Source organism: Helicoverpa armigera, chromosome 18 (assembly GCF_030705265.1).
Source record: "Helicoverpa armigera isolate CAAS_96S chromosome 18, ASM3070526v1, whole genome shotgun sequence".
Lineage (NCBI taxonomy): Eukaryota > Metazoa > Arthropoda > Insecta > Lepidoptera > Noctuidae > Helicoverpa > Helicoverpa armigera.
This window is the reverse complement of record NC_087137.1, coordinates 1,918,412-1,936,901: the sequence shown is the minus strand read 5'-3', so window position 1 is coordinate 1,936,901 and position 18,490 is coordinate 1,918,412. Positions and strand designations below refer to the sequence as shown.

At 43.0% G+C, this 18,490-nt stretch overlaps 1 protein-coding gene across 11 annotated transcripts in view; it reads right to left on the bottom strand.

The window, feature by feature from the left end:
• LOC110373230 (NPC intracellular cholesterol transporter 1) overlaps positions 1-18,490 on the bottom strand; it is a 53,398-nt gene that overhangs the window by 29,130 nt on the left and 5,778 nt on the right. For all 11 annotated transcript variants that reach the window (XM_064039304.1, XM_064039306.1, XM_064039302.1 and 8 more), the window contains exon 2: positions 14,481-14,600. In XM_064039304.1, the coding sequence (XP_063895374.1) occupies positions 14,481-14,600 (120 nt within the window). The remainder of the gene's footprint in view (positions 1-14,480; positions 14,601-18,490) is intronic.

The following is an 18,490-nucleotide window of genomic DNA, read 5'->3' as shown; positions in this document are numbered from 1 at the left end:
GTTACATAATAACCAACCCCTTATTTCCCAAATGTGACCTTAACTATTCCATACATATTGGGATCTTCAAGAATATACATACTACTGACTTTAGAACCTTTATTTTTAACGACGTCAAAAATCATCAAGTGAGCTGCGGTGAGGGAGTGTCAGACTCTTATTGACTAAAAACCGTCGTGTTCCGTCATAGGCCTTTTATGTACCAGGGCCGCGGTAACTCTTTCGAACAATCCCGCAGCCCAGACTTTAGAACCTTAGAATGCTTTACCTTCTTACATAAAAGTTATGATGAAACTGACGCTTAGGGGTCGATGATTTCAGCACTTCACGGACATCGACAAGTTGTAAAATACCAACTTAATTGCCTTTCAATAAATCCTACAAGTAATCGATAATCATTTTCCACGTGTAGCGTGTAAAACATTATGACATACTCGTCTAACATGTTTTATGAACATATTCTTGTAATGGCAAAAGTTTGTAACACATCGGGTCATCTTAGCACAAAACGTTTTTACTTCTCGACCTTGTAATACTCCTAATTACGTATTTACATACCTGCGTATTCTTAAAACCAGTTTACCAACAAGTTTTTTCTGGAAAATTACGTTCTCAGTCTGACTGCGTTTTAAGTGATATGTATGAAAATACTGGTGAACTCGTTAATTCGGCTCTTGGTACCCTTGACCGACAAGTTTCTAATAAAATTAAATAGAAAATGTTTTCCGTGATCTTGAGCTACTTAACTGACCCAAAATATTCAAATTACTGGTTTGTAAATTCCTGATAAGCTCGGCATGACGTCATATAACACGTGTTTAATATAAAGATTACAGAATCAGAAATCCTGGACGGGAAATTAACGCATATAAAACAATAAATGATAATGCTTTTCAATTTCAATACGCTGATTATCACTCATTGATAAAAAAAGTTAACAATTTATGACGCGTATCTTGTAACTTTGAATTGCAAAGAATACGTTATCAATCGTTCGATCAAATGAGGCTAATAGGAATTCCTGATATAACACCTGCGTCCTAATCTTATCGATACAGCTGTTATATTTCATTAATAAATAGTTTTATTGTTATTTTTAATGACCACGCTAAGCTCCGTTTCTTTTTAGTTATGATTATATTTGCAAATATTTAAGGAAGACAGTATTTATTTGTTAAATTATATTGCTGTCATATTTATTAAGGTCAACTTTTCCTTCAGTTAACAGGAAAATAAATGTAATACCTAGCATGATTTGTGTACCTATTTCAGACCATTTACAACCAACAAGAAACAGGAATTGAAAACCAATTATGAAAATAACAATTTATATTAGTATTTTTCCCTATGTAAATGTTATTTTGATTTATGACATAAATGAGGAGGAAACACGTATTAACCACAGAAACGTCTTCCATATTAAAAATATGTAGTCATGCTCATCATAACGTGCGTCAGGGTATATCGTCGTTGATTGGTTGCTGAGGACTGATGTCAGAAACTACGTTACTTCACTTTACAAGAAGCTCTTCATAGCTCTAGATAACAAAGCAATGGACACGATTCTTTCGTGCAAGCCTGAAGGGCTCAGGTTTTGCGATAATCGGGAATGACAGCGCATGCAATTACGCTTGGTATTATGTATTTGGCTTAAGGCTAACTGCATTTAATAAACGTACATTCAAACGTACAAACTAAGAATAAGACGTTCTGTAATTAAACAGACTTATATTTTAGTAGTTGAGTTTTCTCTGAGTCTATTTTTGCCTTCTCTCTTCCAGTCAATGTTCTCCTATATCAACACAAGATGATGTAATCACCGGAATGAAAGAAGCTTTAAAAAATCCGCATAAACCGCTGATCGCCTTGAAAGTCCAAAATCAACAAGGAATGTTCGCAAAAAAAACTGCAGTTGTAAAATATTAGATAATACTGACAAACTGCAGTTGTAAGTTGTAAAATATGAGATTTTAAGGCTATTAAAATTCATATCGGATGTGTTTCTATAAAGCCCTACGTTCCAAGGTCGTATCGATCATGGTCCGACGGTGTTTCGAGCTAACCTAGACGCCACCGCTCAGGGTCGAAAGCCCAGGCTGCAAGTTGTAATTTTAAAATCACCTGTACGTGGTATACACGCGATAATGCTGAACCCGAAATGCTTGCTATCGGTCTTTGTTGTCTGGTGGATTAGTTTAGTTTGCACGATAAGCAAAAGTAGTGGATGTTGCCAAAGTATAACACAAAGGGCTTAAAGAAGAGAGAGGGCTTAAAGAGACTTGTCTACAGTTTATAAAGCCAATATTTTCAAACTTCTATTGACTGAAGAGTGCTACACTAGCAGTTTAATTAAGATTCGCAGGAAAATATGGCATTATTCAAAAACTGTGTATTCCCTTAGGAGTGAAGTGTCCTTCAACATGCCAGTGATTGAAGTATCGATTTAGCTACTGGCCGACCAATAAACATACGTTTAAAATTATTTATATTGTCCACTTGATTAACTTTCACCGTTCGTGTGCAGGTAAAAGTTTTCCTTTCTCGATCCAGTGAACGATAGAGTCGCATGTACGCATTAAATAATATCTAATCTCTAGATGTGAAATACTCTATGAAAATATTTAATTTTCTTTGTTTTCGTTCGAGGTAGATGACCTGGCAAGGTTGTTATTTGTTGGTGATGTACTTGTAGAAATACTAATTTAGATCAATGCATAAAATAGTAACATTGAAACACGTCACGTGTATTTTTCCTACAGTTATTTGCCATGATGTTTATATTTTGGAAGTCATTAAATCTACAACTTCTAAACATGTTTTTTGGTTCCTTGTTCCGGTACAAGCAGCAAGTGTTAATATTATTTTGGACATTTATAAAACAATCCAATCCAAAGAAAAAAATCAAATGTATAAATTATCTTTTAATGTCCAGATCTTCATCACAAAATAGTTTAAATAGCCCATTACATGACATGAGCAGACAAACCAACCGAATTATGAATAATTTTACGATAGGTATCATCCGAACGAATCATCACTTCCTGAAATCTATCAGTTATTTGTGTGGTGTATTTACCACGACAACGGTAAACAACATCAGCCATATAGATATGTACGTTATTTATCATTATGTGGATGATAATATTCTGAACATGAATTACTTATGCAATTCTATAATTTGTATCTTATCAGCCGAAGCGTTTAACTAAGGACTTGCTAAGACCTTGGCATACCAACGTGTAAACCACAATAAAAACGGCGAAGAAGAATTCTTTGAAACACAGGAAAAGTTTTCCAGCGATGGCTCACACTACCTTGATAACTATTTCTGCATCAAGATCTAAATATTATATTCCCGTGATAGAAAATGTACGTACGTTCATGTATAGACCTACCTATGTACACTGACATTATACAGGACCAAACTAAGAATACAGGCAGTCAGACCAACGTAAGTCGAATCTTAAACAAGGCTTAGGAGCAACGAATTTCATAAAATACATAAATCGTTTCATACTGAAAAACATTTAGTAGGTCTCGGCAAAAAACGAAGTATCCAAAATTGGAAACGGTGATCCAGTTTAGGTACTTTTTTGACGTAAAACATTGCTACCCTCCACGGAATACAAATTGTTGGTGAAGAACGATCGATACGACCAAACGAGATAAGGTTGTCTGAAGGTCGAATATCAGAGACAGAACGCTACAAGACCTAAAAGGTCTTATAGATGGAATGTAATAAAAGAAATCGAACACTGACCAAATTCGGAAGGGTTAGAGCAAAATGGACATTAGGATCTACTAAATATTAATAGAGTACTTAGAGGTTATATCTCATAAACCTCAATATGGATGGTATATGGAACAATGATGTTGAACAATACGAATATTATTGCAGACGTCGTTGCAGTTCGTAATGGCATAGAGCGAAATATAAATTGGCTATATAAAATGTTTACAGCCGAACGGAGCGCGGTATGATGTTTCAAAGAACTTTGTTATTGTGCCTTTGCAGATCAACAAACCGAAAAAAACTAGACGATTTTACAACGTAAATAAAAGGTGCAGAAAAAAGTGAATAAAAGTGTATGTTCTCAGTTACTGTAGATCTGATCAAGAAGACAGGAAATCTATGCATTTGCATCAAACCACGGCCATCGCAAAGATTCAGATTATTATTTTTAACTGATCTAGTAGCTTTTCTACTTTTTTTATGAGGAAGCTTAAACATGAGAAATCGTAATAGTAGTCATTATGCTAATTTTTGAGTCACGTCAGGAAGTAGCGTTTATAATTCCGTAATCCGCATGGAACTTCGTATAATAACAAATGATTTTCGGAATCGAAATGATTATCGTGTGAGTTTAAATTGACTAATAAAATATTGACTGACCTCATGAGGCACACGAAAATAATTAGCATTATGAGTCTACTAATACGCCCGGTATGATGAACTATCAGAGCAAAAAAGAGATTTACATATTTCTGTCTTGTGACATACGTCATGCGAAACAGATGGCAGTCTTTTTGATAGATTCTTCAATTTATATCAATTCCTCCTCTTCAAGATTTTTGTAGAACTTTCCCTATCCATCTATGCAAACTAATTTCAACGAAAGTTACCGTCTGGCAGTCAGCCCAAAATACGGGGTGAGAATTCTGATACCGAATAGCATCAGGCATATTTCGTTCCACGTCTGTTTGTATAGCATTTAGCATGGTGTCGAGACCGAACGAGCCAATCAGAGGCCGCTGTTGAATGTGTGAACCATAATATGCTATCTCTAACAAAAACATCGTGGCTTCGTACCTACGTATGTTTTGATGCAACGGTGAAGTCATTCGCCAATTTGGCATCATTTCGAAATTAACGTAGCTAGCGACGCTGGTATAACAGCAGGTTTTGTGAGTTTCTTGCTAGTTTCCGTGTTTTTTTTTTCTTGACAATAAACTGCCACTTTAATTCATTTATCTGGTTTTAAGATCTTGTTGGATGGCCATTACGTCTATGTGACGGCTGTATTGTAGACGATAATTAATTTAGAGTACATACCTATACAATGACCTTAATCTTAGGAACGTTTGATATCACATTAATTACATACTACACATCATGCGAGCACTTTATACAATCTCTAAATCTTAAGGCTATCGATTACAATTTCTGCCAAGTACAGTACTAATTAGCAAAATTAAAAATGCAAATATACACAAATACATGTCCAAATCTTCATTAAAAATCGACATATTTGTTTAAATAATGTCAAAACCATTATCCTTCTTAACCTAATAATAATTAATTGCCAAATACATCCCTCTCGAGATTAGAATCTTTGTAAAATTCCAAAGAACTCAGTCAAGATAATTAGTTGCCAAGCTCCTTTGTATTAAAATTCCCAAAGCGAAAAAATATGATTCCCGTCTATTTTTAGAGTCTTTGTCCTTTAGCCAAAATATTATGATTGTTTGTTATCTGTGCATCTTTTAGCTCAGTTCCAAGTACAAAGCAGTTGATAAGTACTCAATATTCATTGGGTGACGTCATTTAACGTGAACTTGAGTCATTTTATTCATAAAAATCTCATATCAACATTCTTTCGTCTTTAAGTAACAAGGGTATTTTTAAACTGGTTTTAATAATATCTGGTAAGGCCTATCTAGCCATAGCAAACCAAAGCATTGTTTATTTGCGAGTCCATTTCGCGGAAATTTCTGCTCGACGCATTAAGCGTATTCGTGGGAAAGTTATGTGAGACTAGACGGCATTCCTTAGGAACGTTTTATGTGAGGACTATAAAGTAGAAGGGCTGAAGCGGTTTGATGGCCGCACGCTAATTTAAGTTTCAAGCGAAGGATTCTTTCCCTGTCTGTGCCAGTGAACGATTATTTCTAGACGTTGTTACTTCTAAATGAAAATGTATACAAAAAGCCTGTCAAATCACATTCCAAAATTACATGCGACCAGTTCCAAAATCGTAACTGACAAAAACCATAAGTTTTATGCGCATGACAATAAATGTAAATCTCGTTTCAGCATTGCTTCCGCATATCAAAGGTCAAATTGTTTGAGATGTGTCCAAAACGTGGACGTTTTCTTTGAAAGATTTGATGAGCGGTTTTCACTAAATCCTAAGGGGTTTTCCGAACTCGTGAATATGATATGGCTTAGGTACTCTTCAACATTTTATCTGAATTTAAAATGTCGACAAATGTCATGTAAATAAATAAACAGAACTACAGAGTCTTATCTTTTTTATTGTCAGAAAATCCAGTTTAAAACTAGTCTGGTCATTCTGAGACAGCGAATGGTTACAGAATATCCCCACCGAGGGTGTCTCCACGTTGTCGTCGTGGTGGGGCTTGCGTGCCTCTATGATCCTGGAGCTCTGCCGGTAGAGTCACTCATGCCGGAAAGGTTCAGGGGAGAGGCCAGACGAAGAGGGACCCAGGAAGGGGCCGCTCCTGCCTAGTCGACGCTCGTGGACCTAGCAAGGATGCGGCCATACCCGCAGAGGTGCAGGCGCACCGAAGCGGCGCTCGTTTGTCTCCTCGTTCAACGAAGAGCAAACCGTTCGGCGGGTCTGCTGAGCCGGGATGGCCGGACAGCAGATGGAGGCATGTAGAATGCCGCCGCCGAGGGCTTGGCTTAACCGCCCGGCCCAGAGGAAGGACACCTCTAAGATAAAAAACCACCTAATCCCAAGTTTCGGGAGCGCGGCGAGGGGATGAATGGCCGTGGGGGACACGGTCGTTAGCGCTCCCACCTGTTGGGGTCAGCCGCCCCCAACAGTATGTAGGCTTGCCCCGGTATGAGGCCACTGCCGGGGTGGACATCCTTTGCTCTCATGTTCGTGGGATCTAAATGGACAAATTTTTAAAACCAAAACCAAAAAACGATGATAGTGTGGGTGAAAAGGTACCACTGGTACATGTGGAGAGCGTGGGCGTGTTGTCGGACTCCGACAGTGACAGCCTGCACAGCATGGCGAGCGTAGCTAGCGTCAGCTCGAGTCGTCTGCGCAAGCGCCCGAGAACAGGCGATGACTCAGGGTCGGATTCGGCCCCGAGTGAAGTAACGGTGCCGGCCAATAGGTCCGGTGCCAAACCAGTTAAAAGGAGAGGCAGGCCAGTGACAACCGGCAAGTATGTCGGTATTGGTCAAGCTCGGCGAGAGGCTGCGGCTGCCGAGAAGGCCGCAGAAGCCGCCGAAAAACAGATGGAGGATGAGCGGCAGATAGCAGCTCTGACAAAGAAAGTGTCAGAAGCAAGAGTCACACGACTCATGGAGTCAACGTCTACCGCTTCTGAACTGATTACAGGAGTCGAGGATCTACCTGCCTCCAATTTAAATCAGAAAATGGTTGACGCAGTTGCAGCCATAAAACGGGTTGGCTCAATCTCAAAGGGCCTTAACGGTGTGTGCAAGAAGGCACTGAAAGAGGCTGCGGCCTCGATACTGGAAAGCGCCGAGGTCCTTTTGTCTCGCACTACCACAGAAGAAACAGCATTGCTGCGCATGCAGAATGCGAAATTGGCAGCGCAGATGGACCAGCTGCGCAAGGAACATGAGGAGCTCAAAGCGGAGATGGTGTCCTTCCGCCGCGAGCACCTCAGACGGGAGGTAGGCTTACCAGATCTGCAGTCCCAAACCCAATCAATGGCAGATGAGTCGACATTGACTCGTATAGTGCAGCGGGAGATGGCCAGTCTCAACGCAAGGTTTTCGGTCTTGGAGGGCAGGATATTGCGTCCTCCTCTTGCTGCTAACCAACAAAACACACCAGTCGCTTCGCACGCGGCAAAAGCCGCAACACCGCGTGCCGATCATCAGGCACAAGCAGCTGCTGCAAACTCTGGTGTGTCTTCCACAAAACCGAAGGGTAAGTCAAACAAGACCAAACAGCCGGGTGACGCGGTTGCTGCAAAAGTACCGCCAAAGCAAGCCATCCAACCGACTCCAAAGAATAGCTCGCAACAGGACACGGAATGGACAGTGGTGGGAACCAAAAGTCGAAAAAAGAAGGAGCGCCGCAGTGCCAAACAAAAAGAAAAAGGTACTGAAGCCAAAAAGCAGGTACCGAGGCTCCGTGCCCCCCGTTCTACGGCTGTAGTAATTACTCTCCAGCCTGGAGCGGTGGAGCGGGGTCTAACTTATGCCGAAGTCCTCACAAAAGCGAAGGAAAACATCTCGCTTAGTGACCTTGGCATCTCGGGCATTCGGTGCAAAACAACTGTTACCGGTGCTCGACTACTGAAGATTTCGGGGGCCACTAGTGGCCCAAGAGCTGACGCCCTAGCTGAAAAAATTAGGGCGTCACTAGGTACGGAAGACGTCAAAGTGTCCAGGCCCACCAAGAGCGCAGACCTGCGTATCTCGGGCCTGGATGACTCAGTTACCCCGGAAGAAGTCTCTGCTGCGATAGCAAAGGCTGGAAACTGCCCACCAGATCAGATCAAGGTGGGCATGATACGAAGATACTCATCCGGACTTGGAAAAGTCCTAGTCAGCTGTCCTGTAGCTGCGGCTAACAGAGTTAACAATGGAAGGCGACTACTTGTTGGGTGGGTATCGGCGCAGGTTTCGCTCCAGGCGCCTAAGCCTTACCGGTGCTACCGCTGTCTAGAAGAAGGACACGTGGGCATACAGTGCACCTCGGAGGTCGATCGCAGCCAACTGTGCTTCCGCTGTGGTCAGCCCGAACACAAAGCTGACTCCTGTACTGCCAATCCGCACTGCGTCCTCTGTGCGGCTCTTGGTAAACCAGCCGACCATCAGACTGGGGCCAAACGCTGCGCGAGGCCCAAACTCAGGAATGGAGGAACTCCCAGGAGGGCTACTACCACACAGCCGGTTCATCCGCCGGCTAGTAATAGCCCAGTGGAAACAAGGATGGAAACAAGCAGTCTCTCACAGCCAGCTCAACCACCGGCTGCGGTACTAGATCCACCGAGGACTGAGGAGGTTATTATGGACACCCAATAATGGACCTAAGTCGTAATTTCCTCCAAGCAAACATCAACCACTGCGCCAGGGCTCAGGATCTATTGCTCCAGAGCATGGCGGAGTGGAGGATAGACGTTGCAGTCGTCTCCGAACCGTATTATGTGCCACCCAGGGATGACTGGGTGTGTGACAGCATCGGTTCGGTGACACTCATAACAAGAGTTGCCGCAGACACCCCACCCTTTGAAGACGTCACCCGGGGGCGCGGCTATGTTACGGCAGTGTGGGGTGAATTATTAGTCGCGGGAGTGTACTTCGCCCCCAGCCTTTCACTTGCAGACCTCGAGGTGATCTTATTAGAGCTGGGCGCGGTGGTGAGTCGTAGCCATCCTCGCCCCGTTCTCGTTTTGGGGGACTTCAACGCAAAGTCTTTCGCCTGGGGCTCCCCGAGAACAAATGTGCGGGGCGAGTTAGTGGAGGAGTGGGCGGTCGAGCAAGGCCTACTTCTCCTGAACCGGGGCTGCGTGCAGACGTGCGTGCGACAGTTGGGAGGGTCAATAGTGGACCTCACTTTTGCAAGCCCTGGGCTCGCAAATCGCGTCCAGGGCTGGCACGTGTTGGAGGAGGTGGAGACGCTATCTGACCACAGATACATTCGCTTCAGTGTCGCCAGTGCTACCTCAATTGGGCCGGTCCAAGCGCCTCCGGGGACCATCGGAGAGGGCCCGCGCTGGGCACTTAAACGGCTGGACAGGGAGGCTTTCGTGGAAGCTGCTATCGTGCAGTCCTGGTTGGATCATCCGAACAGACCTGCCAACATCGAAGAGGAAGCGGAATGGCTTCAGGAGAGCATGTCGCAAATCTGCGACAGTGCCATGCCCCGAGTCCAGCCAATACCACCCAGGCGCCAGGTATACTGGTGGTCGCAGGAGATCGCGCAGCTGCGCATCTCATGCGTGGAAGTGCGACGCCAGTATGCCAGGTGCCGAAGAAGACGCCGTCGGCCCTTTACAGCGTCGGCCGAAGAGGCGGAACTTTACGAGGCGTACAGGGAGGCAAAGAGTGCTCTTCAGCTGGCTATCGTGAAGGCTAAAGCAGAGGCTCAAAGGGAACTGCTGGCGACTCTTGACCGCGACCCGTGGGGTCGGCCCTACCGGATGGTAAGGGGCAAGCTGCGCCAGTGGGCTCCCCCACTGTCCCAGAGTATGCAGCCCCAACTTCTTGCAGATGTAGTCAGCGCGCTTTTCCCCCTGAGGCCGGAGCATAATCCACCTGCCATGGTTCCGCCTTCGAGCGTGCCCAACGCCGAGGTCGACGACGACGATGTGCCTCATGTGACCCGAGTAGAGCTAAAAGCGGCGATCGCTCGCATGAAAAACACTGCTCCAGGACCCGATGGCATTCCAGGCCGAGCATGGGCTCTGGCCTTTGAGGCTCTCGGGCCCCGACTAGCTGGACTCCTAAGCGCATGTCTGGAGCAGAGTCAATTTCCGTACCGGTGGAAGACCGGAAAGCTGATCCTGCTCAGGAAGGACGGACGCCCCGCAGATTCACCATCTGCCTATAGGCCAATTGTGTTGCTGAACGAAGTGGGCAAGATCTTCGAGAGAATCATCGCCGACCGCCTTGTTCAGTACATGTCTAGCGAAGGGCCAGATCTGGCGGACAACCAATATGGTTTCCGAAAGGGGCGTTCAACAGTGGACGCGATCATGCGCGTAAGGGTCCTGGCGGAGGAAGCTGTCGCCCGGGGCGAGGTGGTCTTGGCGGTGTCGCTCGACATCGCCAATGCATTCAACACCTTGCCCTGGAATACCATCAAGGAGGCGCTCCGTTACCATGGAGTGCCAGCGTACCTCCGCCGCATAGTCGGGGATTACTTGTCGGAAAGAGCTGTCGTATACCCGGGTCGAGAAGGATGGGGTCGTCGAGAGATGACGTGCGGTGTTCCTCAGGGGTCGGTTCTTGGCCCTCTCCTGTGGAACATTGGATACGACTGGGTCCTGCGCGGTGCGCTTCTCCACGGCGTCAGCGTGATATGCTACGCTGACGACACGCTAGTAACAGCACGTGGGAAGACGTACCGGCAGGCGGCCATTCGGGCGACAGCCAGTGTCTCACAGGTTGTGGGCAGAATCCGACGTCTTGGCCTCGAGGTGGCCCTGCACAAGTCTGAGGCCCTTTGTTTCCATGGGCCGAGGAAGAAGCCACCTCCGGGGTCCAGCATAGTGGTAGGAGGGTCACCATCGCTGTCGAGTCGACAATGAAATACCTCGGACTCGTTCTCGACAGTCGATGGGACTTCGGGCCGCACTTTCAGCGGCTAACCCCTCGTTTGATGGCCGCGGCTTCAGCGCTCTCGCGCTTGCTACCCAATCTCAGGGGGCCCAACAACTCCTGCCGGAGGCTCTATATGGGGGTCGTGAGGGCGATGGCGCTGTACGCCGCGCCAGTGTGGGCGAACACCCTGGCGGCCCGCAACCGCGCAGCGCTACGAAGACCACAGCGAGCGATGGCCATCAGGGTCATAAGGGGTTACCGAACGATCTCGTTCGAAGCGGCATGTCTCCTAGCCGGATCTCCGCCGTGGGACATGGACGGAAGAGTCCTCGCGTCACTCTATACATGGCGCGAGGAAGCGGTGGGGCGGGGCGAGCGTCTCGCACCTCGACAAGTTGAGGCGCATAGGGCTGAGCTCCGCCAAGTGTTAATGGCGGAGTGGGAGCAGAGGCTTGCACGACCCACGGCAGGGCACGCCGTTATCGCGGCGATAAGGCCCGTAATGAAGGAGTGGCTGGAGAGAAGCCACGGCGCCCTCAGCTTCCGGCTGACACAGGTTCTCACCGGAATGGTTGTTTCGGAAAGTTCCTGTGTCGCATAGGCCGGGAGCCCACGCCCGAATGCCACCATTGTGGCACCGGCAACGAAGATTCGGCGTTGCATACGTTGGCGGAGTGCCCAGCATGGGCAACGCAGCGCCGTGATGTAACTGCGGTACTGGATACTGCGGGAAATCTTTCGCTGCCGGCCGTCGTGTCTTGCATGGTCAGCAGCGAAGAAGAGTGGAATGCCGTCGCCTCCTTTTGCGAGGAGGTGATGGTTTTAAAGGAGGCGGCGGAAAGGGTGAGAGAATCTGCTACCTCTCTCCCCACCCGCAGCAGACGTAGGGGGCGTCGCAGGGTGGCTGATCTCCGGCCACCATAGGGCGCGGCCTGCGGACGACAGACTAGGGGCGTCTGTCGTCCGATCAGAAACAGGCCTCGAGACGGTGGCGTTGTGTTGCGCGCGCCTCTCTCAGTGGAGTTACTGTGGCCGCTGGGTGACGGCCACAGAGGGTGACGGGGCCCGCCTTCGAACATCTGGCGGGCCAATACCTGTCGGGGGTGCGGAAGAATGCTTTGGCGATACCCGTGCCCTCGACAACAGGTAATTGGAGGCAACACCAGGTAGGGTTTTTAGCCGGTAAGAGTCCGGCACACCCCTCCACCTGCCCCAGGTGGAGTACAGTCCATGAGGATTTTCCCCCCTGAAAAAAAAAAAAAAATGGTTACAGAATATCAGAAATATGAGGGTTTTTCTTGCAATTTTCCTAGTCAAAGTAATAGCTCTTTAGATTTACGTAGAACAACAATGCTATCCTAGAATAACAGATAACATTCACCAACACTTGGAAAAGGCTCCTATAACAAAATGTGATGCAATATTAATCATAGTTCTTCAATTATTACAAAACATTGAGTCATTCACTAATTAGAAGAATTTATGTTAATTTAAAACTAACAAATATTACGTACCTATCTACGTATTTAAAGACAAACATTTAAATAATAATATAGGAAACAAATCGATTCCGGTTGGTATCAGTAAAGCTCATCCACGTGTAGAAATAGATAGGTTCACAAATACTTTTATCTTTCAATACCTAGTAAATTATATATCATATACATTATCTTCAGCATCTGCCAAATAATTTAATCATTCAATTCACACGTTACAGTCTAATATCTTATATCAGTCTGACCAATGACCAAACATCCGTGAGAACGTCTAAACAAATTAATGGGAGCTGAAATGACACGCTAAGAACACAGGGTAACTGGACTCTCTTCAGTTGTTATCACATTAATATATATGCCATTCATTTATTATGACAATGTCATATGTATGATATGATAAATGATATTATCGCAAATTATTGCAACGACTTTATTCTGTCCACTATTCTTCGTAAACTCGGGCTATTTGCAGTACATTTCACTACTACCTACTTAGGAACCATCGCTACTAACCCAAATACTAAATGGATTAAAATGGAAACTCTATTAATCCAGCATCAAAGGAAACAAAGGAAGCATAACTCAGCTACTTGTAAACGAACCCAGATCGCGGCTCGTGCAGAAATTCTGGCGTTTATTGATAGTTACAATGTAGTGGCAATTGTTGCCACTTCTAGATACAGCTAAGAGGTTCCAAGGTGAACTTCGGCTACGATAAATGGGTAGCAACATAGGTCCAAGACAGGGTATAAAAACAATTGATTCGTATTTACGTCATTATAACCACAACGCAAAGACGCATGAAACAATGTAGTAGTGGGCTTATATCATACAGTTGTGATGAATCATGTTTGTTAGCTTCATTTCATTGGTATTTACACCTCGCAAGGATCATTTTGTCCCTCGCACAATGCCAGCAGTTTATGAATCAATGTTGATATTGTCGCATACAAGTTCGAAGTCCTCGAGATAAGGAAATTAGTATATTTAGTCTCGTCTGCCAGTTAATAGCATAGGTAGGTACCTATTTATGCTTGGTATCTTTGCTAAAATGATTTATATCTTTTTATGACGATTATTTCGTTTTAAACATAAAATATGATAAGCAAGCTTATGATATTTCCGCGGTAAACTGCAGCGTCCGCCCGTCAACACCAATCGATGCAGCTTTCATTTAGCCCGTACGTTGGTATTGCTACACACGGGTCAAGTTCCGCGTGAAAACTAGGACTTGTATGACGTCATTATCGCATGCACATGCTAAATATAGCACCGAGAACACAAAGTAACCTCACCCGGTGACCCAGATAAGTGTCGCTCACTGCGCCCTTGGGGGTGCAAAAAGAGTTTGATAACCGGAAAATTAAACTGTAATATTCGCATGCTGAACTAAAAGCTGGAGCATGCTCAACGCTCCATGTATCAAATTAATTCCAAGTTAAAAGCTGCCAAGTTCACATGACATAATTTTAAAAATGTTATGCCATATTTTTCCTCCAATTTACAGCGCTAATTGGGAAGTTCGCTCAAAGTGGCGCTGATTTCATTAAAAGTTATTTGGGAACCTTTAACCTAAAGTTTTGCTGACATTTTAGACCGTTTCACCGTAGTCCGTAGAGCTTTTTTCAGTACCTTAAAAAGGGACCTTCATTTTTGTTCATACAATTGTGCTCACCGCTCGTCCTGAGGTGACCTGATGCTGCCGTTAATGATGCAGCGTAATGTGATTAGTCTTATAATTAGCTGTAATTAGTACTCACCCTGCCAGCGGGCTGGATGGGCTGTGCAGTTCCATTATACGCGCAGTTTGTTTGTGGACCATTCTTTTCCATACACACTCCATACCAGACACAGTGGCCTTCCGCAGATGCTGAAGGTATCTGAAACAAAAAAATCTTAATTGTAATACTTGTCGCCTTATAATTTGGTTCATATTTTCTATGCCAATGGTAACGTAATCGCCTTACTCGTTTCTGTGCATAAGGAGTGTTGTAACGCGCGATTATTTTGGTGTTACATGCATTTGCAACGTCTTATGTATGCTATATAATGTTATTATTCTTATGTTACTGCAATCGCAGAAGAGAATTCAGTATTCAAAGAACCGGTTATTTTATTTAGAAAAAGTTATAACCACTTTCGTATTTGGCTTTCTCTGGGCTGACATAAGAGAAGACATGGTTTATGATACCTAGAATGATATCTTATTATTTTTTAAACATGGTAAAGTCTGTTGAAGAATCATGATGTGAGGAAATTCTAGCATTCCATATAGTGAAGTAATTAGTACTCGTCCGCCAGCATTCAGCTCAATGACTAAGGTTGAACTCAGGTGACATGCGAATGACGCACGTTTGCGACGTCTCGGCACAACGTGCTTGCAATAGTGGACACCATTAATATCACTACAAGGAGTATGTGGAGGACATACAGTATGTTACTTGATATTCAATTAATTATAGGCAGTTAAAAGAATACAGAAAAGGCAAACACTGCCGATTGAGAATATTTGCATGATTAATGATGAGTGTTTGTATAAAATATTATTTGTTTCATTGATAGCAGCTTACCTACTACATGTATGCCAACAAAAATCGCGTGCTTAGCAAATTGAAATAACGGAAACAGATTGAAGCAATCAATAATTTTGCGTTATATTAGAAAACACGCTTACTTTGCTCATACACGTATTGCAAAACTTATTCATACATAGTTATGAGTTTTCTATTGTCCATTTCTCTGAAACTGCATTATTCAATAAAAACAACGTGAGTCACCCTTTGGTCATTCGATACTTGTTGTTGTACTTATTTAAGATACCGGACGGACAAAGATCGTCGACATTACAAAAGGGTAATTAACGTATTAGCAGCGATAAGAGTATTTATTGATAAGCTTACATCTCCGTACATTTGTAACTCTAAACATCGTACAAATTTTAAATTGTTGATAGTATTTTGTGGGCATATCCTGCTTGAATTTCTTGCATCATTCACACACTCTTTCTAGTGTTGAAGTCTAAATTTTTATGTATATGTTTGTCAATAAACGGAAGACCTGACTAACTAAATGAAGATATAACAGATAGCCTTTCTAGTTAGCAAAAGGGAGTTAACAAACGTTAACTTAGCCATGGCACAGGATGGCGTTGCCAACCATGCAATGCAAAGGAATGTAGCTATGAAACATGCTATAAATAAACTTGTAAATAATGTTCTGGAACCGCGTCACGCATGCACGATAAACAAACATAAGTACGCAAGTGTCTATGATATAACACTTCTCGGTTCAGATTGTGGTGTATCTGAAACATGATTTATTGAACTTCATTGCTGGATAGAGATTATTAAAACAACTAGAGGTATGTATAGCAATAAGTACAAAGAATGATAATCAAAAATGAATTGCCAAAATGTGTTGGCGAAACTGTAGAAATATTCGGTAATTTGACCAAAAGTATTCAAGAATTTAGATAGCGTTCTGGATGATTTCAACCTTACATATAAAATGGAATAAGCTCTCTTTATTCATCAATTAAGAAGGACTAGGGGGAGTATATGACGTCTGTAGACATATTTTAATGCACAAACATCGATAAATTGTCCATCAATACATATATTTGTAATTCAATCGAATAGAACGGATGTCGATGACGTTAGAATATCATTCACGGGTCTCATGTGGGGCACGGGAATAGCTAAGTGGGTCCGTTACAAATTACAATGATATTGACAATATTAATGTTACCAATTTATTCAGTTCCAACGGATCTTAGGAACCGTTGTTGTTTACGAAATCAATAATTTTGAATAACAGTGATAAGCCATGTTGTTAAGACTACTGCTGTGTAGACAAACAATTATTGATTTATGTGATTTATGCGTTTTTAAGTAAATAAATGTAAATGGAAGATACAACTTCAAACGATATTTTAGAGCTTAGTTACTGACAATATTGCGACAATACATGTAGACGCAAAAATATATAAACAAATCGTTCAGACGAAGTGGACTTTTAAATTTTAAATGTGTATTTTATCCATTCAGATTTAGAAACGTGACAGGCAAACATTTTCCACTTTAAGATTTTAGGTCGCCACCATGCATATAACATTGACTTCAGAATTCAAATTCCTGTATAAATATTTAAAGATATAGATGACTAGAGTGCTAAAAAACAAATTTTGACCCGATATCATGTTTTTTTTCCTCAGCCAGCTGAATATAACGGTGAAATAAATAAAAACATTGAATTATTCACGTGTCGATCGAGAAACATTGCGTCAAAAACAAATAGGCAAAAACTTTATATGCTGAGTAAAATATTAGTCGAATCAAAATACAAATATGGTCGATGAGAAACCGATGCTGAAGCAAATAGGAAATAGTGTTAAGGACTCCTGGATCCATTCCTAAATTAATATTCCGACACCGATACAGGCCTTAAGAAATTCCTAACTTCCCGCCAGCAATAAAAGGAATTTGTTCCACGATTGGAAACAAAAAGGACGATAGCGTTAACGTCGGGTTTCGCTTCTCGAAAGTTCGCTAGCCCACAACGACCAAATTGCCTCGTTAAGGTAAACCGAAAACACAACAAACCTGCGTCCCTTGACCCTGAAGAACTACCCCCAAAACAGTTCGTTGTCAAATTCAGTGCTTTCAACTTTCCTGTAATTGAAAAATCGAAGCTCTTGCTCAAAAGCTTTTACATTGCGAGGTTCAAAGACCTCGGTGGTAAATGTTGTGTCTATCAACATTCTTTAAGGTTCAGACAACACTTCGTTTAGACAAAGGATGGTAGGTAATGCGTTCACTCGTTAATCATTTAAACTGATGTGTTTTCTGGAACGATTCACAAGTATTGATCTTCTCATAAGTGCATAAGCATGACGTTATTTCAAAAGGCTGTATGGTCTCTTAAGTAGAGACATAAATTGAGTTTCATTTTAAGACTGCAACATTTAGTTCATGAGCTAATATTTTATTCTTCTTGTCTATTCTAGCAAACTGCGTCACGTTTTAAGTTTTGCTTGCTTTAAAGAGAAAGCGACGTGATCTTTTGAATAACTTCAATGCCGATATGAGTTGAATGTGTAAATTGGGAGCCGAATACGTGAACATAACATGATCTAATGAAGTTAAATGTTACAGGTTCATCTAAATACATTCAAGGAAAAGCTAGAGAAGGGCGCTAATTATGGCCAAGAAGTAGCTCGACTCCAAAACATTCAAGAATCCAGTCGTCATCTCTAGCTTTTCTTGTAACTGTAAAGTATATAGTATATGCCCTCGTTTCTGAAATAAGGATACCTTGAAGAAGGTCTAACAAAACCTCCTGAAGAACTATGGATAAATGAAACCTGTACAATGTTAGTATACTGTATAGGACAGATCTCTCGGAGGCTTATCGATCTCCAGTAGCCGGCTGAGTCGTTGACTCATTTAACACTCGCCTTGGCTTCTGTCGGTCGATATTGATTACTTAATTAAGAACTACTTCAACATTACATCACGCCAGTTTTCCCTCAAGACTTGGGCAGAGATATACGTAATAGTGCTAACATTTTGCAGAACTGTAACCACTTTTATATAACATCGGACCGATGTATTAGTTATCAAATATTAGGCCTGTTACAGGAACGTGTTGACAATAGGTACGTATTTGTTTTATAGATATGATAACATTCTAAACAAATCGGTTATCTGTTGTTTATAAAAATCCTTCAATGATACAAAACGTGATTTGTGTATGTTGAATGAGTAACATA